Source organism: Ailuropoda melanoleuca, chromosome 20 (genome assembly GCF_002007445.2).
Source record: "Ailuropoda melanoleuca isolate Jingjing chromosome 20, ASM200744v2, whole genome shotgun sequence".
Lineage (NCBI taxonomy): Eukaryota > Metazoa > Chordata > Mammalia > Carnivora > Ursidae > Ailuropoda > Ailuropoda melanoleuca.
This window is the reverse complement of record NC_048237.1, coordinates 1028406-1055470: the sequence shown is the minus strand read 5'-3', so window position 1 is coordinate 1055470 and position 27065 is coordinate 1028406. Positions and strand designations below refer to the sequence as shown.

At 39.3% G+C, this 27065-nt stretch overlaps 1 protein-coding gene across 11 annotated transcripts in view; it reads left to right on the top strand.

Annotated features, from left to right (window-relative positions):
- Positions 1–14381, top strand: part of HNRNPC (heterogeneous nuclear ribonucleoprotein C) — a 57072-nt gene extending 42691 nt beyond the window's left edge. For 9 of the 11 annotated variants that reach the window (XM_011235516.3, XM_019808551.2, XM_019808554.2 and 6 more), the window contains 4 exons: positions 12355–12515; positions 12999–13112; positions 13355–13515; positions 13615–14381. In XM_011235516.3, the coding sequence (XP_011233818.1) occupies positions 12355–12515; positions 12999–13112; positions 13355–13515; positions 13615–13698 (520 nt within the window). In that variant the 3' untranslated portion in view covers positions 13699–14381. The remainder of the gene's footprint in view (positions 1–12354; positions 12516–12998; positions 13113–13354; positions 13516–13614) is intronic. The other 2 variants (XM_019808555.2, XM_019808553.2) reach the window with 1 other exon arrangement.
- Positions 14382–27065: the final 12684 nt, after the last annotated feature.

Below are 27065 nucleotides of genomic sequence, written 5' to 3'. Positions count from 1 at the left end.
GGCATGTTCGGCATATGCCACATAGGTAGAATTAACTTAGAAACAGGTTCATGGCTAGAAAAGAGAAATTGGAGGGGAAAAAAGATGTATTAAGTAGTTAACATTGTAAATGTTGGAATGGAGAGGAGGTATAGGAATTTCTGAGGTAAGCTGGTCTTGGTGTCATTTATTGAGTTATGAGGGTTATGTATTTTGTAGGGAGAAAGTAATGAAATATAGCTTAGATTTTTAAGTTTTATGATTAAGATTATACTAGTAAAGTTTACATGAAAGGGAAGTTTAGAGGGTTTGATTTGCGTGAATTTGGGGAAAAAATGTTATTGGTACTTAACAGCTCTTTTCTAGAGAATGGTATCCTAGTAGGCAGTGGAGAAAAGTAGTGGAGGTGAAGTACGGTGGTGGAGAACTCTCTGTTGAAATGCAGGACAAGGGAAAGAGGCTAGCCATCATATTGTACTAATATTTAAGCCCTTATTTTGTTCTAGGCGCACAAAGATTTAGGTTTTAGATTAACAAATTACAGAAATAGTGACTGTAGATTGAAGCCCCTCCCCTTCCATGTTACTGGGATTAGTGAGGCTATCATCTTGCTTCCCTCCTTTTTTTCCATTTTTCTGATATTCCTGAGTAGCAGTGGACCTGAAGGAAGAGCACATGAAATATTTAGGTTTTGAAGTATTGGGTGAGACCATCTGCTTGGAAAAGCATGTGATTCAGACCAGCAGGGTTCTTAACTACTTGGGAAAGCTAAGGGATACCTTCATAGATGTCATTTTAAGCGTAAGGTGAAATTGTGCATTTGCTCTGAACCCCTGACTTATTTTTTGCATGGGAAACCTGATCATGTTATAGTTGCTAGAATTGTAGTTGAGAGCATAGTGTAGTACAAATACATTTTCAACATAAACTTGGTATTATTGACTTAAAATTTTGACAGTACATTCTTAAGTTCACTTAGCATTCATTTTGGGCTGTTTGCTTATTTTTATTGTGCCCTGGACTCTCAGTTAGTAGGTGGGAGATCACTTCTTTCCTGGGGAAATTTGACCCTCAGTTATGGACAGCCAGGCAATTCTTAATCATTTTTCTATCGAAAATTTGGGAGCATAGGAAACATTCTCTAATGAATAGGTTTTGACAGTAGGCTATAGTATGAAAGCTGAGACATGATAAACACCTAATAAGCAGATGATGGTTCAAAAAGATCCTGAGAGTCTGCTATATGATTCTGAATTTTAAATGCCATTCTGTTACAACGTCTAATCGGAAGATAGCCTCTGCTGTTTTAGGATTCTACTTCAGGATACTTTTAATTCAGGTAGATTTGTCATTCTCCTTGACGTTAAATTTTTTTCTTTTTTTTAAATTTAGCTTTATTGAGAGATACGTATTTTATATATAATATACATACACACACACACTATAAAATTTGTTTTTTTTTTTTTAAAGATTTTATTAGGGCAAGAGAGAGCATGGGGGCGTAGAGGAAGAGGGAGAAGCAGGCTTCCTCCTGAGCAGGGAGCCCTACGTGGGGCTCGATCCCAGGACCCTGGGATCATGACCTGAGCCGAAGACATGTAAATGACTGAGGCAGCCAGGCACCCCTATAAAATTCATTTTAACGTGACCAATTCAGGGGCACCTGGGTGGCACAGCGGTTAAGCGGCTGCCTTCGGCTCAGGGCGTGATCCCGGCGTTGTGGGATCAAGCCCACATCAGGCTCCTCTGCTATGAGCCTGCTTCTTCCTCTCCCACTCCCCCTGCTTGTGTGCCCTCTCTCGCTGGCTGTGTCTGTCTCTGTCGAATAAATTAATAAAATCTTTAAAACAATTCTCTCTCTCCCTCTCCCTCTGTCCCACCCCACAAGCTCTCAATAAATAAATAAATATCTTTTAAGAAAAGAAATAAAGTGTTCAGTTCAATTTAGTGTATTTAGAGTTGTGTGGTCATGACTACTATGTTCTAATTTTAGAACATTCCATCACCCCCAAAATAAACAGTTAACAGTCATTCTCTGTTCTTCTATCCCCAGACCTAGCAACTACTAATCCACTTTCTGTCTGTAGATTTGCTTATTCTGGACATTTCATATCGGTGGATTCATACAGTATTTGTCGTTTATGACTGATTTCTTCCACTTAATACTTAATGGTTCATCCATGTTGTACCATTAGTTAGTACTTCATTCCTNTTCTTTTTTTCTTTTTTTTTTTTTTTTTTTTTTTAATATTTTTATTTGAGAAAGAGCATGGGGAGAGAGGGGGAAAAACAGAGTCCCTGCTGAGCAGGGAGTCCAACCAGATCCCAGAATTCTGGAATTGTGACCTCTGAAGGCAGAAGCTTAAATGACAGAACCACCCAGCAGTATAATTGCTGGATTTTATTTTATTTTTTTAAAGATTTTATTTATTTATTTGAGAGAGAAAGACATAGCCAGCGAGAGAGGGAACACAAGCAGTGGCAGTGGGAGAGGAAGAAGCAGGCTCCCAGCAGAAGAGCCTGACATGGGGCTCGATACCAGAACTCCGGGATCACGCCCTGAGCTGAAGGCAGACGCTTAACGACTGAGCCACCCAGGTGCCCCTAATTGCTGGATTTTAATCTGTTGTATGGATGATACCACATTTGGTTTATCCATTCATCAGTTGGTGGACATTGGAGATGTTTTCACATTTTGAACGATGCTACTATGGACATTTTTATACACATTTTTGCATAGACCTATGTTTTCATATCTCTTGGCTATATACCAAGAGTAAAATTGCTGGGTCTTATGATATTTCCATATTTAACCCAAGGTAAACCCATATTGTCTTTCAAAGCAGTTGTACTATTTTACATTCCCATCAGTCGTGTATGAGGGTTCTGCTTTCTCCACATCCTTGCCAGCATTTGTTTTATTATTGCTTGTCTTTGTTGTTTACCCTCTAACTAGTATAGTTAATGTTATACCATTGTGGTTTTTCTGATTTTGCATTTTCTTAAAAACCAGTGATGTTGAGGGTATATAGTTTCACCATTCTGCCTTGTGATCCCAGGAGACGTGTTAACTATCACTTTATACTAAGGACGTTTACTAATTTGTAAGGATTATGGTTTTATTTTAGACTGGAAAATTACAGAATTCTAAGCTGTGTTTGGAAATTATATGCAGGCAGTAGATATCTGGCAGCAACAAAATAGAACAGTGTTGTCTAATAGAACTTTCTGTGGTGATAGAAATATTCTGTATCTGTGGGGTTAGTGTGGTAGACGTTAGTCACATGGCTGTTGTGCACTTGAAATGTGGCTAATGTGACTGAGGAACTGAGATTTTAATTAGAATAGCCACATGTGGCTAATGATTACTCAGTTGGACACTGCAGGTCTAGAATGGGGCAAAGTTAAGCTTTACTGGGTCAGGTGAATTTTGAGTAGTGTTGAATATGAGAACTGTGGTGACTTCAGGCAGGAAGTTAGAGAAGTCAGACCGTAGTTTTGGAACAAAGCTGACAAGGAATATTGATGGGGTATCCAAGAAACTCATTTTTCAGGGAAAGAAAGAGAAGGTGCCCTTTGATAAATAGAATAAGATTATACTTTGATATACCCTCTTAAGAACTGTATCCAAGGAATGAAAAAGTCCAATAGAAATTTGTCAAAAAAGGGGCGCCTGGGTGGCACAGCGGTTGAGCGTCTGCCTTCGGCTCAGGGCGTGATCCCGGCGTTATGGGATCGAGCCCCACATCAGGCTCCTCTGCTATGAGCCTGCTTCTTCCTCTCCCACTCCCCCTGCTTGTGTTCCCTCTCTCGCTAGCTGTCTCTATCTCTGTCAAATAAATAAATAAAATCTTTAAAAAAAAAAAAAAAGAAAAAGAAATTTGTCAAAAAAAAAAAGTCAAATAGTGGGGCGCCTGGGTGGCTCAGTCGTTAAGCATCTGCCTTCAGCTCAGGGCGTGATCCCGGAGTTCTGGGATCGAGCCCCACATCGGGCTCCTCCACTGGGAGCCTGCTTCTTCCTCTCCCACTCCCCCTGCTTGTGTTACCTCTCTTGCTGGCTGTCTCTATCTCTGTCAAATAAATAAATAAAATCTTTAAAAAAAAAAAAAGTCAAATAGAATTTGACTTAATTCAGGCAGATAAACTTTTTCTCTAGGACCTTTATTACCTTGCAGTAATAAATGTGATACTACTGTGAGATTAGTGGAGTTTAGCAAGGAAAGAGATTCATAGGGTACAAAATATGTGATAGCAGGAGAAACTTACCAGTGGAAAGTTTTGCGATTTCCTTAAAGCAAGTATGACATGATAGTCTCATCACATCCATTGGAACGAGATCTGATTTTCTTTTGTAATAGCTTGCAAAATGATGCAATTTTGTGGTAGATTATTACATTCAGCTTTGTTTTGTGTGGTTTTCCTAGGGGGAAACTCCCAGTAGTCTTTATAAAGCTAGGAAAAGAGCAGAACACTGCTCCTGGCTTTCCAACTATAAAGAAAGGTTTGGTTTGTTATGTGTTGATAGTGTGGTTGTGACAAGTTCTTTCCTAGAGGCCACTTGAGGAGAGGCATTGTTGTGTTCGCCAGGGGTGCTATGGTGGAAAATAAATGGTCTCCGAGAAGATGGGTGGATTGAACACAAAAAAGCAAGTTAAGGCATCTTTAGCTTTTACTAAGTGATACGGGAAGCCGTTGGAAAGTTTTGAAGTTAATCCAGATAGATCTGCTTGCAGATCAGTGTGAAGGCTGAGCGTGGAATCAGATGTCAGCAGAGTTTTGGCCTGGACAACTAGAGACTTGGAATTTACAGAAACAGTGGTAGGAGAAGAATGTAGGAACTTGGTTGGGGAGTGAATATTCAGACTGGTCGTGGACATGTTTATTAGACATTCACTTTGAGAGATGTTAAATAGGCAGTTGTTTATACAGAGACACAGTAGTGTCTGCTTATAGGTCATACAACCATAATACTGGATGAGTGGAGATAAAAAGTAGAGATCCCTGGAACTTCAAAAGACTGGAGAGAGAGGAATCAGTATGGGTAATTGAGAATGCCGTAAAGAAACCTGGAGAAAAACGAGAAGCATGAAATGTCCAGGCTCTGTGAATATGTATTGAAAGAGTAGAGGGATGAACTACATATGTTAAATAATACAAAGATTTAGAAATGTGTGGGGTCATTGGTGACTTTGACATGGGTAGATTTTGATAATGGTGGGGCAGAAACATTACAAGGAGATTTCAAGAATGGAAAGATAAAAATAAGATTCTTTATACGTACAGCAGAATTTACTCTGTACAGTTTTAACATACATAGTATAAACAAGGTGTATGGTATCTACGAGTGTAATCAAGATAGAGATAGTTCCATACTTCCCAAAAATTAACCATGAAGCACTTTTCTTGTCACCTTCTCCACCCTGGCGCCTTGGGAACCACAAATCTGTGTTCTCAGACAGCTACTTAAAAAAGAAATTTTATTGTAAGCCAAGGAAGTGTACTCTTCTGGCCCAGCTTGGTAAAATGAGAATATAGGAATGAATGGGCTTACATGTTCTTAACATATGGTCTGTAAACAATATTCTGAATACTCTTTTATAATTTTGGCTTTATAAAAAAATAAAAATTGTACCACACGGACAGTTTTTAAGACATCTTTGGAAAAGACCCAAAGTGACATTTGGGGGAGTATGTATGTTAACATATTATGACAAATGAATAAGGTTATAATTCTTGGGACACGGTGTCTATTAACGAATGTCCACCTGGATGTAAAGTTTGATATAAGCAGAAGCAAAGATTTAAAAAAAAATTTTTTTCCTGAACATAGTCTTGAATCCAGTACTGTTTCTGAATGGATTGATGAAAGCAACCCACATATTGTCGCTCAGATTATTTTTTGTTTGAAAATTTTCAGGTGAATTTTTAAGTTGTCTTTCCTGGAAACATCTGATTTTGTGTTAACGTAGCTTCCCAGATGAATCTATCAAGTCAAATCCCTGTATTTTCTTAATTTTCTAAGATGTAGCTTTTTTTTCCCTCTCGCAGAGTTATAAATAAATCAGTGAGGCAGTTTTCAGTTGTATGTATTGAAATTTGCAAAAATACCCCTAAATACTAAACCGACAATTCTTTCTGAAAGAAGATTGTAGAACCATTTATTCATTGGCAACATTGGTTCTACACATAAAGGGGCTGTTAATTCCTTCTTTTTGTAAGCAGGAATGCATATGGTGTTCACAACCTTGATCATTGTTCTTTGGGCAGGTTCTTAAACCCACAACGGTGGTTAGGTAATCTTTGTTTTTCCTTTAGTTACAAAATTGTTTTTTTCTTTAAAATTTTAATAGTTTGGGTGCCATTATGTATTGAATGATTCTGTGCCACATACTGGCTTGTCCTTTAGTCCCTGTATCATTAAGGTGAGCAGGGCTTGCTGTTTTTCAGTCCTGTAGAACATTTGTATCCTTAATGGACCATTGGATAAAGGCAGCACAAAGAAAATTAGGAACATAAAATACTATGCAAATTTATATTGGTAATTGGCACTCTATCCATAAATTGCATTAGCGAAACAAGTTTAAGTTCACAGTTGTATTCACTTTGGCTTCTCCCAAGAAGAGTCACCAAGGCAACATGTTTGTGGGAAAATACTTGCAAATAAGGTTTAGAAATTGTCTCTTACTTTAGAAATAAAACACAAATTTAAAAAAAAAAGCTAGTTGATTTATTTTTAAGCACAACAGCAAGCATTTTGGCAACATGCAAACAAGTTTTTGGGATCCGTTTTTTACATGACATAGTTTCATATTTACATTTTAAGGTAAACCTAAATTAAACATTACATAGACATTTCATTCTTCTAAGCAGAGTCAATAGCCTATTCATAAATCTTTGAGATTTAAAGAAATACAGACTTAAAATTACGGTGAACTTTTTAAAATTTTGGTTTTTAGTTAAGTATTTATCTACACGTTAAAATGAACTATATCATAATCTGTAATTGTGCATTTAAGGTAATTTCATTGTGTTACTTTTACTACATTAAAAATGAATGACATGGGATGCCTGGGTGGCTCAGGGTGTGATCCTGCATCAGGCTTCTCCGCTGGGAGCCTGCTTCTTCCTCTCCCACTCCCCCTGCTTGTGTTTCCTCTCTCACTGGCTGCCTTTCTCTGTCAAGTAAATAAAGTCTTAAAAAAAAAAAAAGAACGACATGATTTTAAAAGTCTGAGGGGTTGTACTATCTATAGTCTAGTGAAAAAAGTTTTGGTAGTTCTAAAAGGTAATGGAAAATAGTTGCCATTCAAATATAGTTTCATAGAAGCTTTTATAAAGAATGGGAAAGACTATCCAGAAATAATATTTTATAATATTTAAAGATACAAATTATTGAAAGCCTTGATTCTTGAATAGTTAGGTAAGGACTGTGTTCTGAAGGTTTACCCTGGATGGTATGGTGGGAAACCTATCTGTAGTTGTAGGTTGTTACAGGAGAGTACATTCATAAGAACCAAACAGTTGCTGTAGCAGAAGGGCTTTACTCAGGGCCTTAGTTTCAAGTCTTTAATTGTTCGTGCACTGGTTTGTGGCTAGAGTCATGGTGGCTAGTGTTTGAGGTAAGTATCTCATCAACTGGGAGTTTATTTAACTAATTACTGAGGTAGGATGCTGCTCTTTGGCTGGTAAGCTCTGTACATAATTTTTGCCGTACATAAACCATAAATTGGTTTCCTCTGGTTACATCCCACAGACTCATTTTACTGATACTTATTCATTGGGATTTTGCTCATCTCACTTTCTTAAAATCATTCTTTTTGAATCTCATGGATTTGTACGTATTTTTTCTCCGTGCTTCTCTAAATTAAAGCACATTTTAGGGTGCCTGGCTCAAGTCGGTAGAGCATGTGACTCAGGGTGGTGAATTCAAGCCCTATGTTGTGTGGAATTTACTTAAAATAAAAAATTCTTTTTAATAAATTAAAGCACATTTCTGAGAAATGAGCACTCAAGTCTAGATCTGGTCTTGTTCCTGCATCAGTGATTTTTAACTTCATTGTGAATAGGTACATTCATAGAATTTTAGGTTTCAGAGATCCTGACACATTCTAAAGCCCAAAACAACATGGTAGCATGTAAAATAAATCCTCCTAGGAAAATCAGGGGTAAGCAGGGAGAAACATAACGAAATTTCATTATAGATAAAAAAAATAAAGAGCCAGAAGAAAATACTTCCTGACACTTGAATGAAATTATAATGGGATTGCATGTTTAAACTGAATTTGATAAATCAATATTGTATAGGGAGGAGAGAGTAATCTTATTAGATTGCTCTTACCTATAAACTATATCATGTTGTAGCTTTTGGGTTTTTTTATGATCATTTTAGAGTAAACAAGGGGGAGGAGCAAAAGAGAAAAGCAGACTCCCTGCTGAATCTAGAGCTGATGACATGACCCTGAGATCATGACCTGAGCTGAAATAGTCAGATGTTTACCCGTCTGAGCCATTATTTTTTTTAAGATCTTTGTGGGCCTAGAATATCTGACAGTTGATTTCCAGAACTTCCTATTTCCTGTTTGATAATTAATATACCTAAAATTATTTTTAATCTCTCTAAATTTTTAAGACAGGAAGCAGGTATGGTATAGTAAATGAATATATTCAGGAGAATACAGAGTTTTACTAATACATTCTAGTTGTTCCCACAACTAGAATTGAAATTTAATAGTAGTGATTGAAATTTAATAGTATGAATCAGGGTTTTTGAGACCCAAAGACCGCTGTTAGTTACATCTAGTCATCTAAGAAACTTACCTTTGTAAACTTTATATTTTATTTTTAAGTAACCTCTGCATCCAACATAGGGCTTGAATTTACAACCCCAGGATCAAGAGTTGCATTCTCGGGGGCGCCTGGGTGGCACAGTGGTTAAGCATCTGCCTTCGGCTCAGGGCGTGATCCCGGTGTTATGGGATCAAGCCCCACATCAGGCTCTTCCTCTATGAGCCTGCTTCTTCCTCTCCCACTCCCCTTGCTTGTGTTCCCTCTCTCGCTGGCTGTCTCTATTTCTGTCGAATAAAGAAATTAAAAAATCTTTAAAAAAAAAAAGTTGCATTCTCTACTGACTGAGCCAGCCAGGCATCACTGTAAACTTTTATTTTTAATAAATGACTTATCTGTTCAGATAATTAGCTAGCTAGTGTGCGTCCAGAAGTGTTTTAATTTCTTTAAAATGGTATTTTAATGAGTTTTTTTTTTTATTCGGGCTAGATTTTATACCAACGCTTAATGCCCAGATTTCTGGTTTAGGGTGCAGTCATAATTCTTTTAGGATTTAGTGCTTGTTCCTGTGGTAACAATGAAACTTTATGAAGATTTTTTAATGACTTTGGCTTTATTAGTAGGGAATCAGCACATGATACTGATCTTGATAAGCAAGGTTTTCTTGTGGGGAAAATGGTTACTTAATTTGTAGCTAGTTCTTGAAGCTGTAGTAATTCCTATCCCTTTGACCTTGAGGGTTGTCAGAGAGGCATGGTTTTCTCTTCATGTTTTCACAGTCATGGAGTTTGACATTTTACAAAGAAGGTCTACTTAAACTTCTGTAGAGGAATCTTTGTGAGTTTTTCAAGAATCCATTTTTGCTTGACCAGCAGTTAAGTTCCATGGCACTAAAAGCCCTTTATTTAGCACTACCGGTTGGTCTTCCGAAACTTTTTTCTTCTGAAAACTAGAGCATTTGACTTTTATTCGTATTTGTGGGGCCATTACATAGATTCAAAACAAATTGCATTTCTTGCCTCGTTTTCATTGTGATGATTGACCTGAATCAGGTGAAATTGTACGATTCAGAAGTTCAAGTGCCAACAAGTGTAGGGAATCTGGAATGGCAAGATCATTGGTTTGGAGACTGGTGCCAGTGCCAGTGATTGAGTTGCTGGGAAGGGGTAGTTTAGATCTCTAAATCCAACAGGATTGGGTCATGAGATGTTTCATGCCCAAAGATGTAGGTAACTCACCTTCATTAACCTCAAGAAATTGCTTTTAAAATATCATTTTACACAAAGGAGAGTGGTTTCTGAATTATTTTGTATTTTATTTTATACTTTTTGAATTAATACACTGTGGGAAATTAATGGGCCAAAGAAGAAAATCTTTAGGTATAAAGTAGTGATAATAAAATGTTACTATAAGTATCTTTGTTTGTGTTAATTCCCATAAACCAATTAAAACTGACAAATTGGGGCGCCTGGGTGGCTCAGTCATTAAGCGTCTGCCTTCGGCTCAGGGTGTGATCCTGGTGTTCTGGGATCGAGCCCCACATCAGGCTCCTCGGCTGGGAGCCTGCTTCTTCCTCTCCCACTCCCCTGCTGTGTTCCCTCTCGCTGGCTGTCTCGCTGTCACATAAATAATAAAATCTTTAAAAAAAAAAACAAAAAACAAAAACTGACTAACAACTCATTTAAAACTTCCTGAGGGACGCCTGGGTCAAGTTAAACCCAGGCCTATCCTAGGATACAAGGGCTAAATTAGAAGTTTTTGTATCTGGGGGCACGCCTGGGAGGCTCAGTCAGTTAAGCATCTGCCTTCAGCTCAGGTCATGACCCCAGGGTTCTGGGATCAAGTCCCACATGGGCTCCTTGCTCAGCGAGGAGCCTGCTTCTCCCTCTGCTTGCTGCTCTCCCTGCTCGCACACACACGCCCTCTCTCTGGCANCCTCCCTGGCAAAAAAAAAAAAAAAACTTTTTTTTTTTTTTTTTTGCTGAGAAGAAACCTCTGTAGAAGCACTAATAACACTGTCCTACTTTCCAAATCGTACATTTTCTTATTTCCTGGGGCTCAAACTTAAAAGTGTTCCTTAGTAGAGCTTAAAACGAGAATTTTGAGTGCTTTAGTAACTTTTACCATGTCGTCGATTCTTTAGCACTTGACAGATCAATAACTATTGTGCTTCAGGGGGAAAAGTATTGGGTGGTCTTGACTAAAAACTGCTTGAGTGAAAATTACTAAATTGTAGCCTCACTTGTTTGGCAGTGTACCATGTGCTTTTTCTTAATTTAGGGGAAATTCCTGTCATAGCTACTCCTAGGAAAAAATAAGCTACTACTATATTAAAGTAAGGTGGTGGAAACATTTTAGATTAAGTTGGGTTGAGGAAAAAAGAATGACCACTACCTGGAGGATTGGAGACTAGAAATTCAGAGATAAGCCACTGATGAGATATCTTAGAGGGAGACTCATCATATATATATGAATTATAAAGTTTTAAGGCTTTGTAATACATCACTTTTGCTTCTTAAAACTTTTTGAAATTAGGCAGAACAGCAGTTGGTGGGTAGTTTTTGTAGAATAATATACCTGGGGCTGGGCATTAAGTTAGTTACTAAGAAGGTACAAAACAGAATTACAGGATTTTTTTTTTTCCAGTGGTAGGTCTTACCTTCTTATGCTGCCATAGTCTCTTATAAAAATAACATGGAATGTAGGGATTTTCTAGAACTGATATCCATGTAAGTTTTTATGTTGTACTTTGAATTTTTTCTTTACAAATATGAGAGTCAATACCAAGTCATCCCTTGGAGGTGTATCTTTAGCAGTCACTAGGATACCTCTCCAGTGAAAGCAGCAGTTAAGGAACCAGTGATTTTTTTTGAGAGCTGAATGTGTGCTGGGCAGTGAATTTAGGCACTAGTGAATAGTGAACAAAACAGACAATATTCTCCATCCTGTTGGAATTGGAACTATGAATGCATTCTCTGCTTAAATGTTGTTAGAATGGATCATGGCTTTTTATACACAGGTAACACATATATATAAATGGCTCTTTGTTTTTATAGGGCAGAACTGGTTAATACTGTCAGTTTTATATGGTTCAGTTTAGTATCACTAATAGTAATTTATCTGTATACTTCTGTGGATGAAAAGTTCAGGGATTTAGCTCACAAGAGATACCATTGTTTCCAGACTCTTAATTGCAATCCCTCTTTGTATTTTATATGGGGTTGTTTCTGTGTTTTATTTATTTATGAATTGGAGCATATATAGAGAGTAAAATCAATATATATATAGGCTATTAATTGTACAAAGTAATGCTTTATTAATACTGCCAGAGTACAGAGGAACCGTTTTTGTCCATCCCTTAAGGCCAACCATCATTGGATATGCCTGTGTGTATGTAGTATTTTCTTGAAGTCGCTGCTGTATTCAAAATGGCAAAGAAGGGAGGTTTTTACCAGACTTTGGAATGAAATTAGCAAAAGGATACAAATTGAGAGACAGTGCACATTAATTTATTATTTTATAAGGTCACTGATGGATCTTGCTGACTTAATTTTAGTTGTGAAGGAATTCTGTTTTCCTTTTATCCAATAGGATGTATAGTTACCCAGCACGTGTTCCTCCTCCTCCTCCCATTGCTCGGGCTGTAGTTCCTTCAAAACGCCAGCGTGTATCAGGAAACACCTCACGAAGGGGGAAAAGTGGCTTCAATTCTAAGAGTGGACAGCGAGGATCTTCCTCCAAGTCTGGAAAGTGTATGTATTATTATTGTGGCTTTGTGATTCTGCTGTTTCTTGTGTGTTGAAATAGGGAAATTAATGCAATTAATAGTCAGGTTTTGTACAAATGGCTTTGTATAATCAAGATAATGGAAGAGGAGAAGATAGTGATTAAGGGGCCAATTAAAGTATAAGACTTTAGGGAGCTAGGCACTTGGGAATTTACAAAATGTGTAAGTCAAACAGTACAAAAAGTGCCTTCAACTATAACTGAGGTCTTCAGTGGGTCTACAAAAATAAGAATACTGTTGCTAAGGGAGTAGGCACATTAGATTTAGGTTTTAGCTACCAACTAAAAAAAATGAGGATCCCCATGAGTGGGACTGTATGATCCTGGCTCCATTTCTCTCCTGGGATCTCCTGCTGGCTATTGCCATATGGCTTAATGGGCAATGTGTTTGGCATCTGTTAAGCTTCTGGTAGAGTTGATTCTGACCTAGAGTTTTGTTTGTATTAAAGTGAAAGGCGATGACCTTCAGACCATTAAGAAGGAGTTGACCCAGATAAAACAAAAAGTGGATTCTCTACTGGAAAGCCTGGAAAAAATTGAGAAAGAACAGAGCAAACAAGGAGGTAAATGGTCTTGCTGCTTGTTGGGTATAAAGTTGGGTTAGTTACTGAAGATAGTTGAAGGTATATGTTGGAATAGTGGGATATAAAGCAATTGAATATGAAACGTGGGGAATTTGAATTGGGAACGGCATTTGTGTGGGAGGATTTAGATTTGTGCTGCAGTTCTGTGATCATTAGTGGGGATTGTCTACATCCTGTGGACATTACTTGCCCCTAGACAGACTTGTCCTTCTCATCCCCAGTAGAGATGAAGAATGATAAGTCAGAAGAGGAGCAGAGCAGCAGCTCCCTGAAGAAAGATGAGACTAATGTGAAGATGGAGTCTGAGGGGGGTGCAGATGACTCTGCTGAGGAGGGGGACCTACTGGATGATGATGATAATGAAGATCGGGGGGATGACCAGGTGAAAACCACGGGAAAGGAAAGAAAGAGGTGGTGGAGGGGGGAGCAGGGACACATGGAGTGCCTCTAACTCCATCCTATTTGTGTCTGTTTCTCACAGCTGGAGTTGATCAAGGATGATGAAAAAGAGGCTGAGGAAGGAGAGGATGACAGAGACAGCGCCAATGGCGAGGATGACTCTTAAGCACATAGTGGGGTTTAGAAATCTTGTCCCATTATTTCTTTACCTAGGCGCTTGTCTAAGATCAAAATTTTCACCAGATCCTCTCCCCTAGTATCTTCTTCAGCACATGCTCACTGTTCTCCCCATCCTTGTCCTTCCCATGTTCATTAATTCATATTGCCCTGCGCCTAGTCCCATTTTCACTTCCTTTGATGCTCCTAGTAGTTACTATGTTAAGTCTTACCCTGTAATTTTTGCTTTTAATTTTGATACCTCTTTATGACTTAACAATAAAAAGGATGTGTGGTTTTTATCAACTGTCTCCAAAATAATCTCTTGTTATGCAGGGAGTACAGTTCTTTCCATTCATACATGAGCTCAGTAGTTGCTTCCCTAACTGCAAAGGCAATCGCATTAGTTGAGTAGCACCTGAGAACAGCTTTGAGTTAGAGGTATGTGTGTTATACCCCACATAAGAGTGCTATGTGGGGCTGTTCAACACAAATGTAACAATGTATTTTTGTGAATGAGAGTTGGCATGTCAAATGCATCCTCTAGAAAAATAATTAGTGTAACAGTCTTAAGATTTGTTTTCTAAAGTTGATACTGTGGGTTATTTTTGTGAACAGCCTGATGTTTGGGACCCTTTTTTCTCAAAATAAACAAGTCCTTATTAAACCAGGAATTTGGAGAAAAAAAAAAAACCTGGTTTTTTATTTTTGTATTTTATAATTGTTTACTTCAAATTCTTTGTTTCGCAGCGGCCTCCACAAAAACCGTAGAATGTACTAGGTATATTTTTCTTTGAGTCATAGTCATCACTTATACCAGCATACACTACTCAAATGATGTGTCATTGGGGTGGGTATTGCATCAAGAAGACAGTAACTTTGATGTGGAGTGGAGATTCTTGTGCAGAATGGCTTTTCTATCCTAATGAAAAAGGTTTGGGAACTACATTAAGCTTTTTCGTTAATGTTTTGTGGTCCACTTGACGCCCTTTTTGAGATTTTTGTTGTGTGCTAAATCGTTTTGTCCTTAAATAGAAGAGGTTCGAACATGTCAAGATTTTAGGAAAATTCAAACAACTGGAGAATGAAACCTCTGTTTTCTTCCATTTTGTCCTTTTAATTGCTACTTAGAATCCCAGTTACTTTCTGGATTCTGAGTCTGTGCCTCCAAGTTCCTAAAAATAGGAAAGCTCTTTCTTACCTGCTCTTCTATAGTCTATACCTTCCCGGGTAACTTAGAACGTTTACTTTCAATGAGTTTAATCCATATAAATAATTTTTGTTCCTTCCCCCCATGTGATTAATTGCACCGATTTTTTAGGCGTGATACTAATTGGCACCTAGACTTATAAGGATGGATTTATTAAACAGCTTCTAGATTTGTTATGCTTGCCTAATACTGAAAGGTCTGGTTTATTTATGTTGTATACTTCTTTCCAGCAGAGCAGGACAAGAACATGGTTAGTTTGGACTATTACTCTTCACACAAACCTTGGATTCCCCAGAAAGTTGATGTTTCATAGCATGCAGCAAAGGCATTTTATATCCAACGTACTATGAGCAGAAGTCCTGTCCTATTTATTAGGATCTCAAATATCATTTTATATAACAGGTGACAAAGCAGAATAGAAGGAAGAGGCTGAACTATGAATTACCCCCTTGAACCCACATCTATTGTACAAAAGTAGTGGGTTAATTTGGTCAAAAATGCTTCGACCCACCCTGTTTTCTGATCTTAACATGATTTCATGTTACATAAACTCACTTTCGGCGTGTAATCCCAAAAAGAAAATAAGCTGGATGCTTAGAAGAAAGGGTCAAGGTTCTAAGATGTTAATAAAACACATTTAAGGTTATAATGTTAGCCATCAGTACTTAAAAGATGCTGGACGCATTTAGGCCAGGCATGAAAGTGTCTTTCTTAATTTCATATGAAACCAAGTATTGAAAGAAACTGTAGAAGGCTTAGAGAAATGGTCCTATGCTCATAGAAAATGTATGCATACACACACACAAGGTTATTGATAAAGAGATCTCTAGTTTGTCTTGATGGGGAAAGAGTCATTTCACACTCTACGTCTCAGGCTATTAGGAGTTAAAATTTCCTCATGGAACTAAGAGAACAGTAATGTAAAATTCTATAATCATAGGTTATACTCTTTTAATACTTTGAAATTCAGGCTCCTAGGCCAAAACTGTGGAAAAGGAAACATGACTAAAATAGCATATAGTTCTGTGTCTTGCAATCTGATCAAATGCAGACACTTCTATTTTTTTTTTTTTTTTTAAAGGCCGTTATCTTGAAGACCATTGATCTAATGAAGGTTTATAGTCACTGTTAACATTAACTCTGGGCCCCAGGAAAAGAGGTTGGAATAGGTTCAGTTGAAATAGAGGCAGAGCAAGCATGGGCTCTGTGGGTTGGCAGTGTGGATGGAGTTGAAAACTTGACAGTTTTAGAGTCAGCTAATCGTTAAGAGGGAATTCTGGGTCACTTGAGAGTCTCAAAGACCGGGGCCTTAAGCTATTTAGTGGAAGTAAGATTTAAAACAATAAAATATGGTGATGCATTTGTTGGGTATTACAAAATTCAGAATAATGATTTATCCAGTATGCCCAGGAATGTAAGAAAATAGCCTGGAAGCTTTTAAGAGTACAGTCTCCAGCCAGGATTTGGATGAAGAAGGTGTATGACTTAAATGAAATCCCTTTGGAACATTTCTGATGCTACATAATTTTTAATGCGGAGACTTCTGTGAAGTTCAGTGGCAAAGGTACTTTTCTCATTTGCTATCTCACCAGTGAAAGGAGCTAACTTAAAGCTGTTGGATTGGAATCGATGACAAATTTGGAATGCTTGAAAAGAGGATTCCCAATAGATTTCAGTTCAAATGTCACCCGAACATCTGAAACCTGCAAGGATTAGTAGTGCTAGTCAGTACATGTTTTAAAGTCTTAAGAGATGGAAGTAGGAGGGGCGCCTGGGTGGCACAGCGGTTAAGCGTCTGCCTTCGGCTCAGGGCGTGATCCCAGCGTTCTGGGATCGAGCCCCACATCAGGCTCCTCCGGTAGGAGCCTGCTTCTTCCTCTCCCACTCCCCCTGCTTGTGTTCCCTCTCTCGCTGGCTGTCTCTGTCAAATTAATAAATAAAAAATCTTAAAAAAAAAAAAAGATGGAGCTAGGTGTAAGAGAATATGAAAATGCAAACAAGAACAATAGAATTATGGTAAATTGGAAGGGAATAAATGTCAAATGAGTATGAGAAAGTAATGGAAGGAAGGGATAGGACAAAAATAAGCATCGTTCTAGCCATATGGTAGCTATAAAATATCAATAAAGGAATCCAGTGAATAACTTAGCAGCAGTATGTTGAATCAAAAGAAGTAGCTAGGGGAAGCAAAGCCCACAGGTATGATACGCAAAGGAAAGAAATGGAACTGCTCAGAGACTGTACTTAACAAATACTGGTGGTTTTAGGTAACCTGGATGATATGTTGGGGTGTGTTATGAAAGGAATAGGAAATTGGTACGCATTTATTTTTAGGAGAATCAGAAAGCATCATCGACTGTGGCCTGGGAGAATGAAGGATTTAGCCATATAAGTTTGACCCTTTTATTTAATGTGAGAGAAATTCACCTGTATCACAGTCAAATGGGGTTTGTGTTTCTGGACCCTAGTTCAGCTCACACTGACCAAGGAAGTGCATTTCATTTGAGTTCTTGTTAAAGAAAAAAAGTATGGTTATATTTTGAAGCCAGTTAAAAATAGTAAACACAGATACAACAGAAATGAGAGTGACCAGTTGTGTAGAATGGGCTGGTAAGTAACTGCAAAGAATCTCACTTTACCACTGCTGTATCTCATAGAGGGCAGGTATCATTTATACTGTGGTGTTTCTTTGACGAATAAGTGACAGTCTGTTGGAGAATTTTTAGTGTTTGGAAAGACCTTGGGATAAAGTAAAAATTGGGTCTAAACTACAGAAAAAGCCAGATTTAGATGTATGCCTGACTGGGATGACAGAATTGCAAATGTTTAGAGAGAAGAATAAATTAGGGGTGTTGGAAAATTCCATGTTTGAATTTCAGTTAAATTCTAATCGGGAAGGTTTCAAAGGGGTGTGGGGTTGCATTAGTAACTTTGAAATTAATCAAAAAGCTTAATATCCCAATTATGAAGAGCAGGACCTGTGTAGAGAGGTGGAGTTTAAAGCCCTGTTTGACCTCTCCCCCACCAGTTTAAGTCAACTAAAATAGAAGGGATGGTGTAATGCGGTGAATTCCAAAAAGACAAAGTAGCTAATCAGGAGTAGAAGCCCAAGATTTTTAGGTGTCAAACACAAAGAGGTTGAGGGAGATAAAATGTTCTGAAGATTTGACAAATTCGCTTGTACAAAATGACTCTAAACAGGCCTTTCATAAACCTGAAGTTGTGATTAAAAGTAATTATTAGTATGTTAAGTTAGTTGTCGAATGGATCTCAACTTTGGTTGTGCGTTAGAATTACCAAGGGAACTTTTAAAATCCTGTCGCCCAGATGTATGTGTACTTCAGACCAATTAAATCTCTGCAGTTGGGACTCTTGGCAGTAATTTTCAGTTTGCTAGCAACATGGGGAGCCCCTGCCACGAAGAGGCAAACAGTGCCCTTTCCAGTGTAGTTAAGGTGGAAGGGAGGAATTAGGGCTTTCAGACAGGGTGTCTCTGGGTGACTGGCTGATAAGTTAGTAAAAGAATGCTCATGTCCTATGTTTAAGCGGTTTAAGTCAAGATAAGTGCTTACAGTAAGAGCATGGTGGCCACGCTTTATTTAAAATGAAAGCAGGGTGAAAGAGTGAGCGTGTGTACTTAACCTTGAAATCTATGGCCAAAGTATAGAAAGCACTGAAGGGGAGGTGTCTGGATAGGGTTAAAAGGTGAGAAAAGCTAAGGTTGAGGGAGAGACAAAATCTGTACTCTGAGGTTACAAGAAAACATGTTAAAGTAAGACCAACCTTAACCACCCACCAGTCTTTTATATTGCAGTCTAATAGAACTTTTGTTACGGAAGTGTTTCATAATACATTGACTAATGTGCTAGCCCTATGGCTGCTGAGCCCTTGAAATGTGGCTAGTGTGACTGAGTAATTGAATTTCCAATTTTATTTTCAATCTGAGTAGTGTGGCTATCTTATTGGATAGCGTAGTGCTATAAAATGAGCAGTTCTAAAAAGTACAGATAACAATACATGAGCTGTAACTTAGGCGAACAAATGTGACTGAGGTGTTTCATGTCCTGAGTTCATTGAAAATATGTATTTTAGGCCCTAGACCTCAACATTGAAGACTTCCCTAGAACATTCCTAGACTAACATGGAATACTTGATTAGTAGGACATTTACAACTACAGGCATAGTCTTTGTTACCTTCGTTTAGCAATGTTTCTTGCAAAATAAAATCTTAAGTGGGATCCCATCTTGTCAGTGGGCGCCCAAGGCTCAAGGCAGGTACAGGTTTTATACGCATCCAAGAATGATGCTGGGCAAGCATTTAAGGTAAAATCTTAGTTGATTTTCACACAGTCCTATAACATGTATTTCGGAAGTAACCCCTGAGTTTCAAAGAGTGTCAGACTAAGTGCCTTGTGGAAAGCCCCATAGATATTAAATGATAGAGCCAACATTTTAGCCTGTGATCTAGCTTAACCATGGATTTTGGACCTAAGGAAAGGTAATGATACCTTTGAGCTTACATCCTGGATCCCAAAAAATGACACAACTATTTCCAAGGCACGATAACAGACTAGGATCCCAGCACCTTCTCTCTTAAAAGGAAAAATAACCTTACCATTTCTCTCTTGAATCTGTACACTGAATACTAGAGTGGTTCATAGATCTAACAGTTGCAAACACGTCTTGAAAAACACCTGGCTGAGAGCAGAAACTGTTAGGCAACGTGGTCAGGCTTTAGAAATGTAGCAAAAACACAAGAGTCTCTCCCATCCAGTTTCCTTAGTTTCTCCTGTGGAACCCAGAGGCACTATTATAAACTATTTCTTCTATCTCAGATAACAAACTTTCCAGGTATCTTGTAAAAGTCATTATTTGTCAGGATAATATTCCAGTTATACAACTTTGACTCTGTACCATGATGCCTGCATGGTCCATTAGAAGCACCTGGCAATGTCATTACAAGACCGTCCTAAAAAGGATTTGGTCTTTCTCAAAAGGATTTATTAATGTGAAAGGGGTTCAGTGACACAGGTAGAGTCACCTTTGCAGACTCAAGCTGCAATAATGAGTTTCTGGTATGAATGTGGGACATCAGTGACCCCCAAGAAAGTTTGAGAACCTACCTGTCAAGTTCAGTGAATCAGAAACTCCCACCCATTTACTACTTGATGAAGAGCTTCAGTAGCTCCCATCCAAACTTAGGAATCTTCCTATGGGCCATTAAGTCTTGGGGTCTGATACATGTTTTGCCTATTTGGTCCCTGCCCTAAAGGATACTTGCTTTACAGAGGTATGAATGAGATCCTTAAAGCCTCTCCTGTCACAACTTGGGGGAAATGACCCACCCAGAGGGCTTGTAGTGGAGCCAGAGGTCTGCTAGATAGCTAGAGCCAGCTGTCCATCCAACCTCACTCACAGTATTCCTCTCCCTACCCGGAACCTCTGATACTCCATTTTGGTAGTTTCCTCATCCAGCCAAACCTGCCCTTTTCTCCAAATTTCATATGGATTCCGCAGAAGCTGTTTTGTAGCAGTGGCTAGGTTATTCACAAAGTGCCAGAAACGGCTGGGGTTTAGTTGCCAGAAAGTTGCCCAACTGCTAGAAATGCCGCGCTGGTCTGCTCTGTGTCGGGTAGTAGAAGGAGCAGCCCTCAGTAGAAGCTGCTGTTGGGAGGCGGGGTGGATAGCAGCATCCTAACTTGTTCACTGTTATCTGACCACCTATGGAGACCGCTTCAGTGTTTGCTCTCAGTGTTTTCATTCCCTCACCTGGGCATACAATCCTGATTCATTCCCCTGGTGGGACCCAGCAACTGCCCGGGTATGTATCAGGTCCCTGCTCTCTCCCTTTCAGCCTGTGGATGAGGCACATGGCAGTACTACTCTGAAGATTATCCTGTCTTGTCCTCTTAAGCACTCACCTAAGTGTAAGGATATGCAGCTTCCCTTTAAAATAGTAACCCTCCAGCACAGTCCCTCACTTCGTCAAGTAGTCTGCAGTCTTCACACAAATAAATGACTTGAAGGTTTATTTTCCCTAGATCTCTGCAGACCTTGGGAAGCTTTGTTTTTAGCTTTGGTGTATCTGAGGAGTACTAACTTTTTCCACCAAGATGGCAGCCTCCTGCCTGCCCTATATACACTTTGTGCCTTCCTTGCAATCCCCTTTGGGTGTCAGTGGTTCCATAGCCATGTTTCCCTCCACCCCGTCCTCTCTTTTTCAACTTTTTGGCAATCTTCAGTCCTTTCCTTGAGGAATATTTATACTTTAAACTTCAGAATATCCTAGGCACAATTTAGTTGCAACATAACCACACATCATTTTTCCTAAGAAGAAATATGCTAGTGAAATGAGAGCAACCACCAAGTTTAACAAAACCCATACTCCTGTATCTAGCTGATGTAAACAATTATATTTGCTGTGTTTGGAAATAAAAATGACATGCTGTATTTTATAGCTGCTGTTAAAGCTCATGTGCCTCCTAAAATGTCTGTCCAGTCATTTTCTCCCAATCTTCACTGGCACCATTCCAGTCCAAGCTACCATCCCCTTGCTCCTGGTTTACTGCAATGCCCCCCTGTATACCCACACCCACTGTGATCCTTTTCCAATCACTTCACACAACAGCCTTCGTGATCTTTTCAAAACACATATAATCATGGCACTTCTTGGTTTAAAAGCCCTTCTGGCTTTCCTTGCCTTAAGATAATGACAAAACTTCTTACCATAGTGCACATGGCATAAACGGTCTTTCCTTGCCCATCTGTCCAGTCTCTCTACCATGTACTCCTCACTTTCCTTGTTCGAACTTAGCTTTTGTGCCTCTCACTCCCTATGCTCACTCCCTTCTTTGTCCATTTGGTTCACCCTTAGAGTTCAGCTCAAGTGTTGGCTTCCTCCAGGAACCTCCCAACCCCACCCCACCCCACCTTTCTTAAGTAGGACAGTAGGCTCTCCTAGAACCAGGAATCTCTTAGTAGTACTAATTACAGCCACACTCAGCAATCTGATTACTTGATTAATATGTTTTTCTTATTAGAGTGGAACTCAATGAGAGCAGCAGCCACATCTTTTCTGTTCACCAATATTGTATCGCAAGTGTTTCAGAATATCTGAAACATCAAAATATGTTGAATGAATGGGTGGGAAAGGGAAAGGAAAAAGTAGGGGAAGGTTAGCCCTGGGTGAGGCAGTCTTGGAAACAGCCCGAATGCCCAGCAAGGCCTCAGAACTGGCTGCATGACACACCTGCATGTTGTAATGCCTTGGGCCTGTCCCAAGGGGATGCGTTCTTATGAGTGAAATTCAGAGTCCCTACTTCAGAGTCCTTGCTTTCGTTGTGTTTCACCACCCTTTGCCAGTGCCTCCAACAAATCCCTAATAATGTATGTCTGATTGCCAAGGATGAGAGAGTGTGTAATCCGAAAAAGGTGGATGTGCACATTGAAATTAATCTCTTCTAGGGCCCCTGAGTGGCTCAGTTGGTTAAGCATCTGCCTTCAGCTTGGGTTGTGATCCCGGGGGTCTGGGGGCCTGGGATCAAGCCCTGTGTTGGGCTCCCTGCTCAGTAGGGAGTCTGCTTCTCCCCCTCCCCCTGCCCCTCTCCTGCTCATGCTGTCTCGTGCTGTCTCGCAAATACTTAGATAAAATCTAAAAAAAAANAAAAAAAAAAAAAAAAAAAAAAAAAAAAAAATTAACCTCTTTCAATACCTGTAAGTCCAATTTCCCTTACAAAACCCACTGTTCCCTTAGTGGGCAGTTCTCCTACCCCTCAACACCTGCCCCTGCATTCTTTACTTTTTAAAATTAAAGTATACATATGCACTAGAAAATGCATGCATTCTAAGCATAGAGCTTCATGAAGATTTACAAAATGAGCATGCCTATGTAAACACCACCCTGATCAGGATATGGAACATTGCCAGCACCCCAGAAACAACCTTCATGCCCCCTCCAACTATTACCCCCCCAGGTAACCCCTACTGTGACTTCCGTCATCATAGATAGGTGTCCTCTTTGTGAACTGTATCTAGATGGAATAGTACTTTTGAGGTTTGGGCTTCCCTTGGGAGAAGCACTTGGCTGTAGTTTATTTGGGGAATGAATCCAGGAGACAGGACTTGTGAGGAAGTGTAAGAGTGAGACAGTTAAGAAGAAAAAACCAATGTAAAGGTGTGTTACTGAGATTGGGTACATAATGCTTCTCAGAGTTATCCAAGGATGGGGGGACAGGAGGCTGGCACATTTATCCACTGGCTTCTGTTCCCCACTGACTGAGGGATGCCACAAGGAGGTTCATTTCCCTGCAATTTGGGGCTGTAACTGATCTCAATCAGCTCTGGCAGCATTGAAGGACATGTAGGTTGTTTTTGGTTTGAGATAATATTCCCATGAACATTCTTGTACATGTCTTTTGAGAACATATCTGTACACATTTCTGTTGGGTATGTATATACTTGGGTGGAATCGTTGGGGCATAGGGTATGTGTATATTCAGCTTTAATAGACATTGCCAAACACCTCCTCAAAGTGATTGTACTAATTTATACTTTCACTAGCTGTAAATGAAATTTTTAGTTGCTCCATATCCTTGTTAGCACTTGGTATTGTCAGTCCTTAAAATTTTAGTTTCTTGAATGAGTATGTTTGAGTGTGTCTCACTTTGCTCTTCAGTGAACTTCTATTGTATAATTTACATACAGAAGAACGCACAGGTCGTATACAGCTGTTACTTTTGCACACCGAACACACACCAATACTAGCAAGAAATCAAGAATTGGAGGATCACCAGCACTGCAGAACTCCCATGCATGCATGCCCTCTTCCAGCCACTTACCCCACCATCCCAAGGACATCTAGTATCCTGACACCATAGATCTTTTTGCCTGTGTTTGAACTTCAAATAAGTGAAATGATATATTATGTAGTTTTTTGTCTAGCTTCTTTGATTCAACAGTATGACTTTATAGTTCATCTATGTTGTTGCATGTTGTAGTTTAACATTCATACTATTGTAGAGTATTACATTATACAGATATACTGCAATTTATTCATTCTGTGAATAGGCATTTAGACTGTTTTCAGTTTGGGCTATTATGAATAAAGCTGCTATGAACATTCTAGAGCATGTCTTTTTTTGAACAAATGTTTCTATTTCTGCTGGGTATAAATCTAAGAATGAAATTAAAGAGTATTATCTCATGCCCTCACGTACCTGCTATTTTCCAATCTTAGCTATTCTGGGAGGTATCCTAGTGGTGTCACTTTAAAAACTTGTTTTCTTAAGGAGCACCTGGGTGGCTCAGTCAATTAAGTCTCTGACTCTGGATTTTAAGAATTTTTTTTCTTAAAAAATTTTCTTTCCTGGCACACCTGGGTGGCTCAGTCAGCTAAGCGTCTGCCTTTGGCTCAGGTCATGATCTCAGGGTCCTGGGATCGAGGCCTGCATCCAGCTTCTTGCTCAGCAGGGAGCCTGTTTCTCCCTCTGTCTGCTGCTCCCCCTCCTTGTGTGCTCTCTCTCTCTCTCTGAAGAATGAATGAATGAATAAATAAAATCTTTTAAAAAAATAAAAATAAGCTGCTAATGTTGGAGTAACATTAGATTTTCAGAAAAGTTGCAAAGACAGTACAGGGACTATGGAAGTGATGAATCACTGAATTCTACAGAAACCAATATTGCACTGAATGTTAACTAACTAGAATTTAAATAAAATTATACTAATAAAATGCAAACATCATCATAAGACAAAAAAGAAGACGACAGTGCAGAGAGCTCCCTATATGCCCATCCTCCAGTTTCCCCTAATGTTAACATCCTAGTGCTACCATGGTACATTTGTCAAAACTAAGAAATCAACTGGTACAGTACTGTTACATTCCAGACCTAGGGCGCCTGGGTGGCTCAGTCAGTTGGGCCTCTGACTCTTGATTTCAGCTTAGGTCATGATCTCAGGGTCCTGAGGTGGAGCCCTGGGTTGGGCTCCACACTGGGCATGGAGCCTGCTTGAGGTTCTCTCTCCTTTCTCTCTGCCCCTCCTCCATGTTCACATGCTCTCTTGTGCACGCTCTCTCTCTTAAAAAACTCCAGACCTTATTCAGATTTCAGCAGTTACCACATTCACTCATGTGTTTCTGTGTTTCTGCACAATTTTATCACATGTATAAATTCATGTAACTACCACCACACTCACTATACAGAACTGTCCCATTACCACAAAAGAACCCTTATACTATTTATTGTCATACTATGTCCCCCATCCTCCTACAACCGTTCCTAACCCTGGAAACCAGTAATCTGTTCATTACTATAATTTTGCTGTTTCGAGAAGTTATATAAATGGCATCATACAGTGTGTAACCTTTTGAGAATGGCTGCCCCACACACACACAGCACAATGCCCTTGAATTCTATCCAAGTTGTTACATGTAACAACGGTTTGTTCCTTTTCGTTGCTGTTGAGGTACCAGTTTGTTGAACCATGCATCTGTTGAAGGACATCTGGGGTGTTTCCAGTTTGGGGCTATTACAAGTAAAGCTGCTATGAATACTTGTGTATCAGTTTTTGTAGCCATACTTTTTCGTCTCTCTGGGGTACGTGCCCAGGACGGAGTGTGCTGATTGGTGAGCAGCGTGGTAAGTATGTTTACTTTTATGAGAAATTGCCAAACCATTTCCCAGAGTTGCTGTGTAATTTTACATTCCCACCAACGAGAACAAGAGATCCAGTTTCTCTGCATTCTTGGCAAGATTTGGGCTTGTCACTAGTTGCTTCTTTAAATGTAATCTCCACACCCAATGTGGGGCTCCAACTCAAACCCTGAGATCAAGAGTCACATGCTCTACTCACTGAACCAGCCAGATGCCCTAGGATTGTGGCTAGTTTTTATCTCACTTTTTAAATAGGTACGAAAGCGGGGTTTTGTTTTTGTTTGCTTGTGTGCATTTCCCTAATGGCTAATAATACTGTCTTTTCACGTGGTTATCTGCCACATGGTGAACTGCCCATGCCTTTTGTCCATGTTATAATTGGATTTTTTTTTCAAGTAAGCTCTTTGCCCAACCCAGTTGGTCTTGAACTCATGACCCTGAGATCAAAAGATACATGCTTTACTGACTGAGCCAGCCAGGTGTCCCTAGAACTGGATTTTTTTAAAAAAGATTTTATTTATTTCTTTGACAGAGATAGGGACAGCCAGCGAAAGAGGGAACACAAGCAGGGGGAGTGGGAGAGGAAGAAGCAAGCTCATGGCAGAAGAGCCTGACGTGGGGCTCGATCCCATAACGCTGGGATCACGCCCTGAGCCGAAGACAAAAGCTTAACCGCTGTGCCACCCAGGCGCCCCAGAACTGGATTTTTTTAAACTGCTGAATCCTGAGGGGATTTACCATGTTGGGTGTAGAGCTTACTTAAAAACAACAACAACAACAGCAACAACAAGCCTGAGTTTTGAGATTCTTTATATGTTCTAGATACAGCTCCTTTGTCAAATAGTTTGCAAATATTTCCTCTCATTCTGTAGCGTCTTTTCATCTCAACAGGCCTTCTGTAGAGCAAATGTTTTTAATTTTGATAAAGTCCAATTTATCAATTTTTTTCTTTTATGGATCATGCTTATAGTGTCATTTCTAATAACTCTTTACCAAGAACTGGGTTCTGATTATTTTCTCCTATATTTTCTCTAATAAGGTTTTTTATGTGAATTCAATTTGCCAACATATAGTATCTTACTAGTTTCAGATGTAGAGTTAAATAATTCATCAGTTGCATATAACACGCAGTGCTCATCACATCACATGCCTCCTTAATGCCCATCACCCAATCACACCATATCCCCTCATCCACCTCTCCTCCAGCAACCCTCCGTTTTTCCTGTAGTTAAGAGTCTCTCATGGTTTGTCTCTCTCTCTGATGACTTCCCATTCAGTTTCCCTCCCCTCCTCTATGATCCTCTGTGCTGTGTCCTATATTCCATGTATGAGTGAAACTAGAGGATAATTGTTTTTCTCTGATTGACTTATTTCACTCACCATAAAACCCTCCAGTTCCATCCACGACAGTGTAAATGGTAAGTATTCATCCTTTTTGATGACTGAGTAATATTCCATTGTAGATATAGACCACATCTTGATCCATTCACGTGTCGATAGACATCTTGGCTCTTTCCG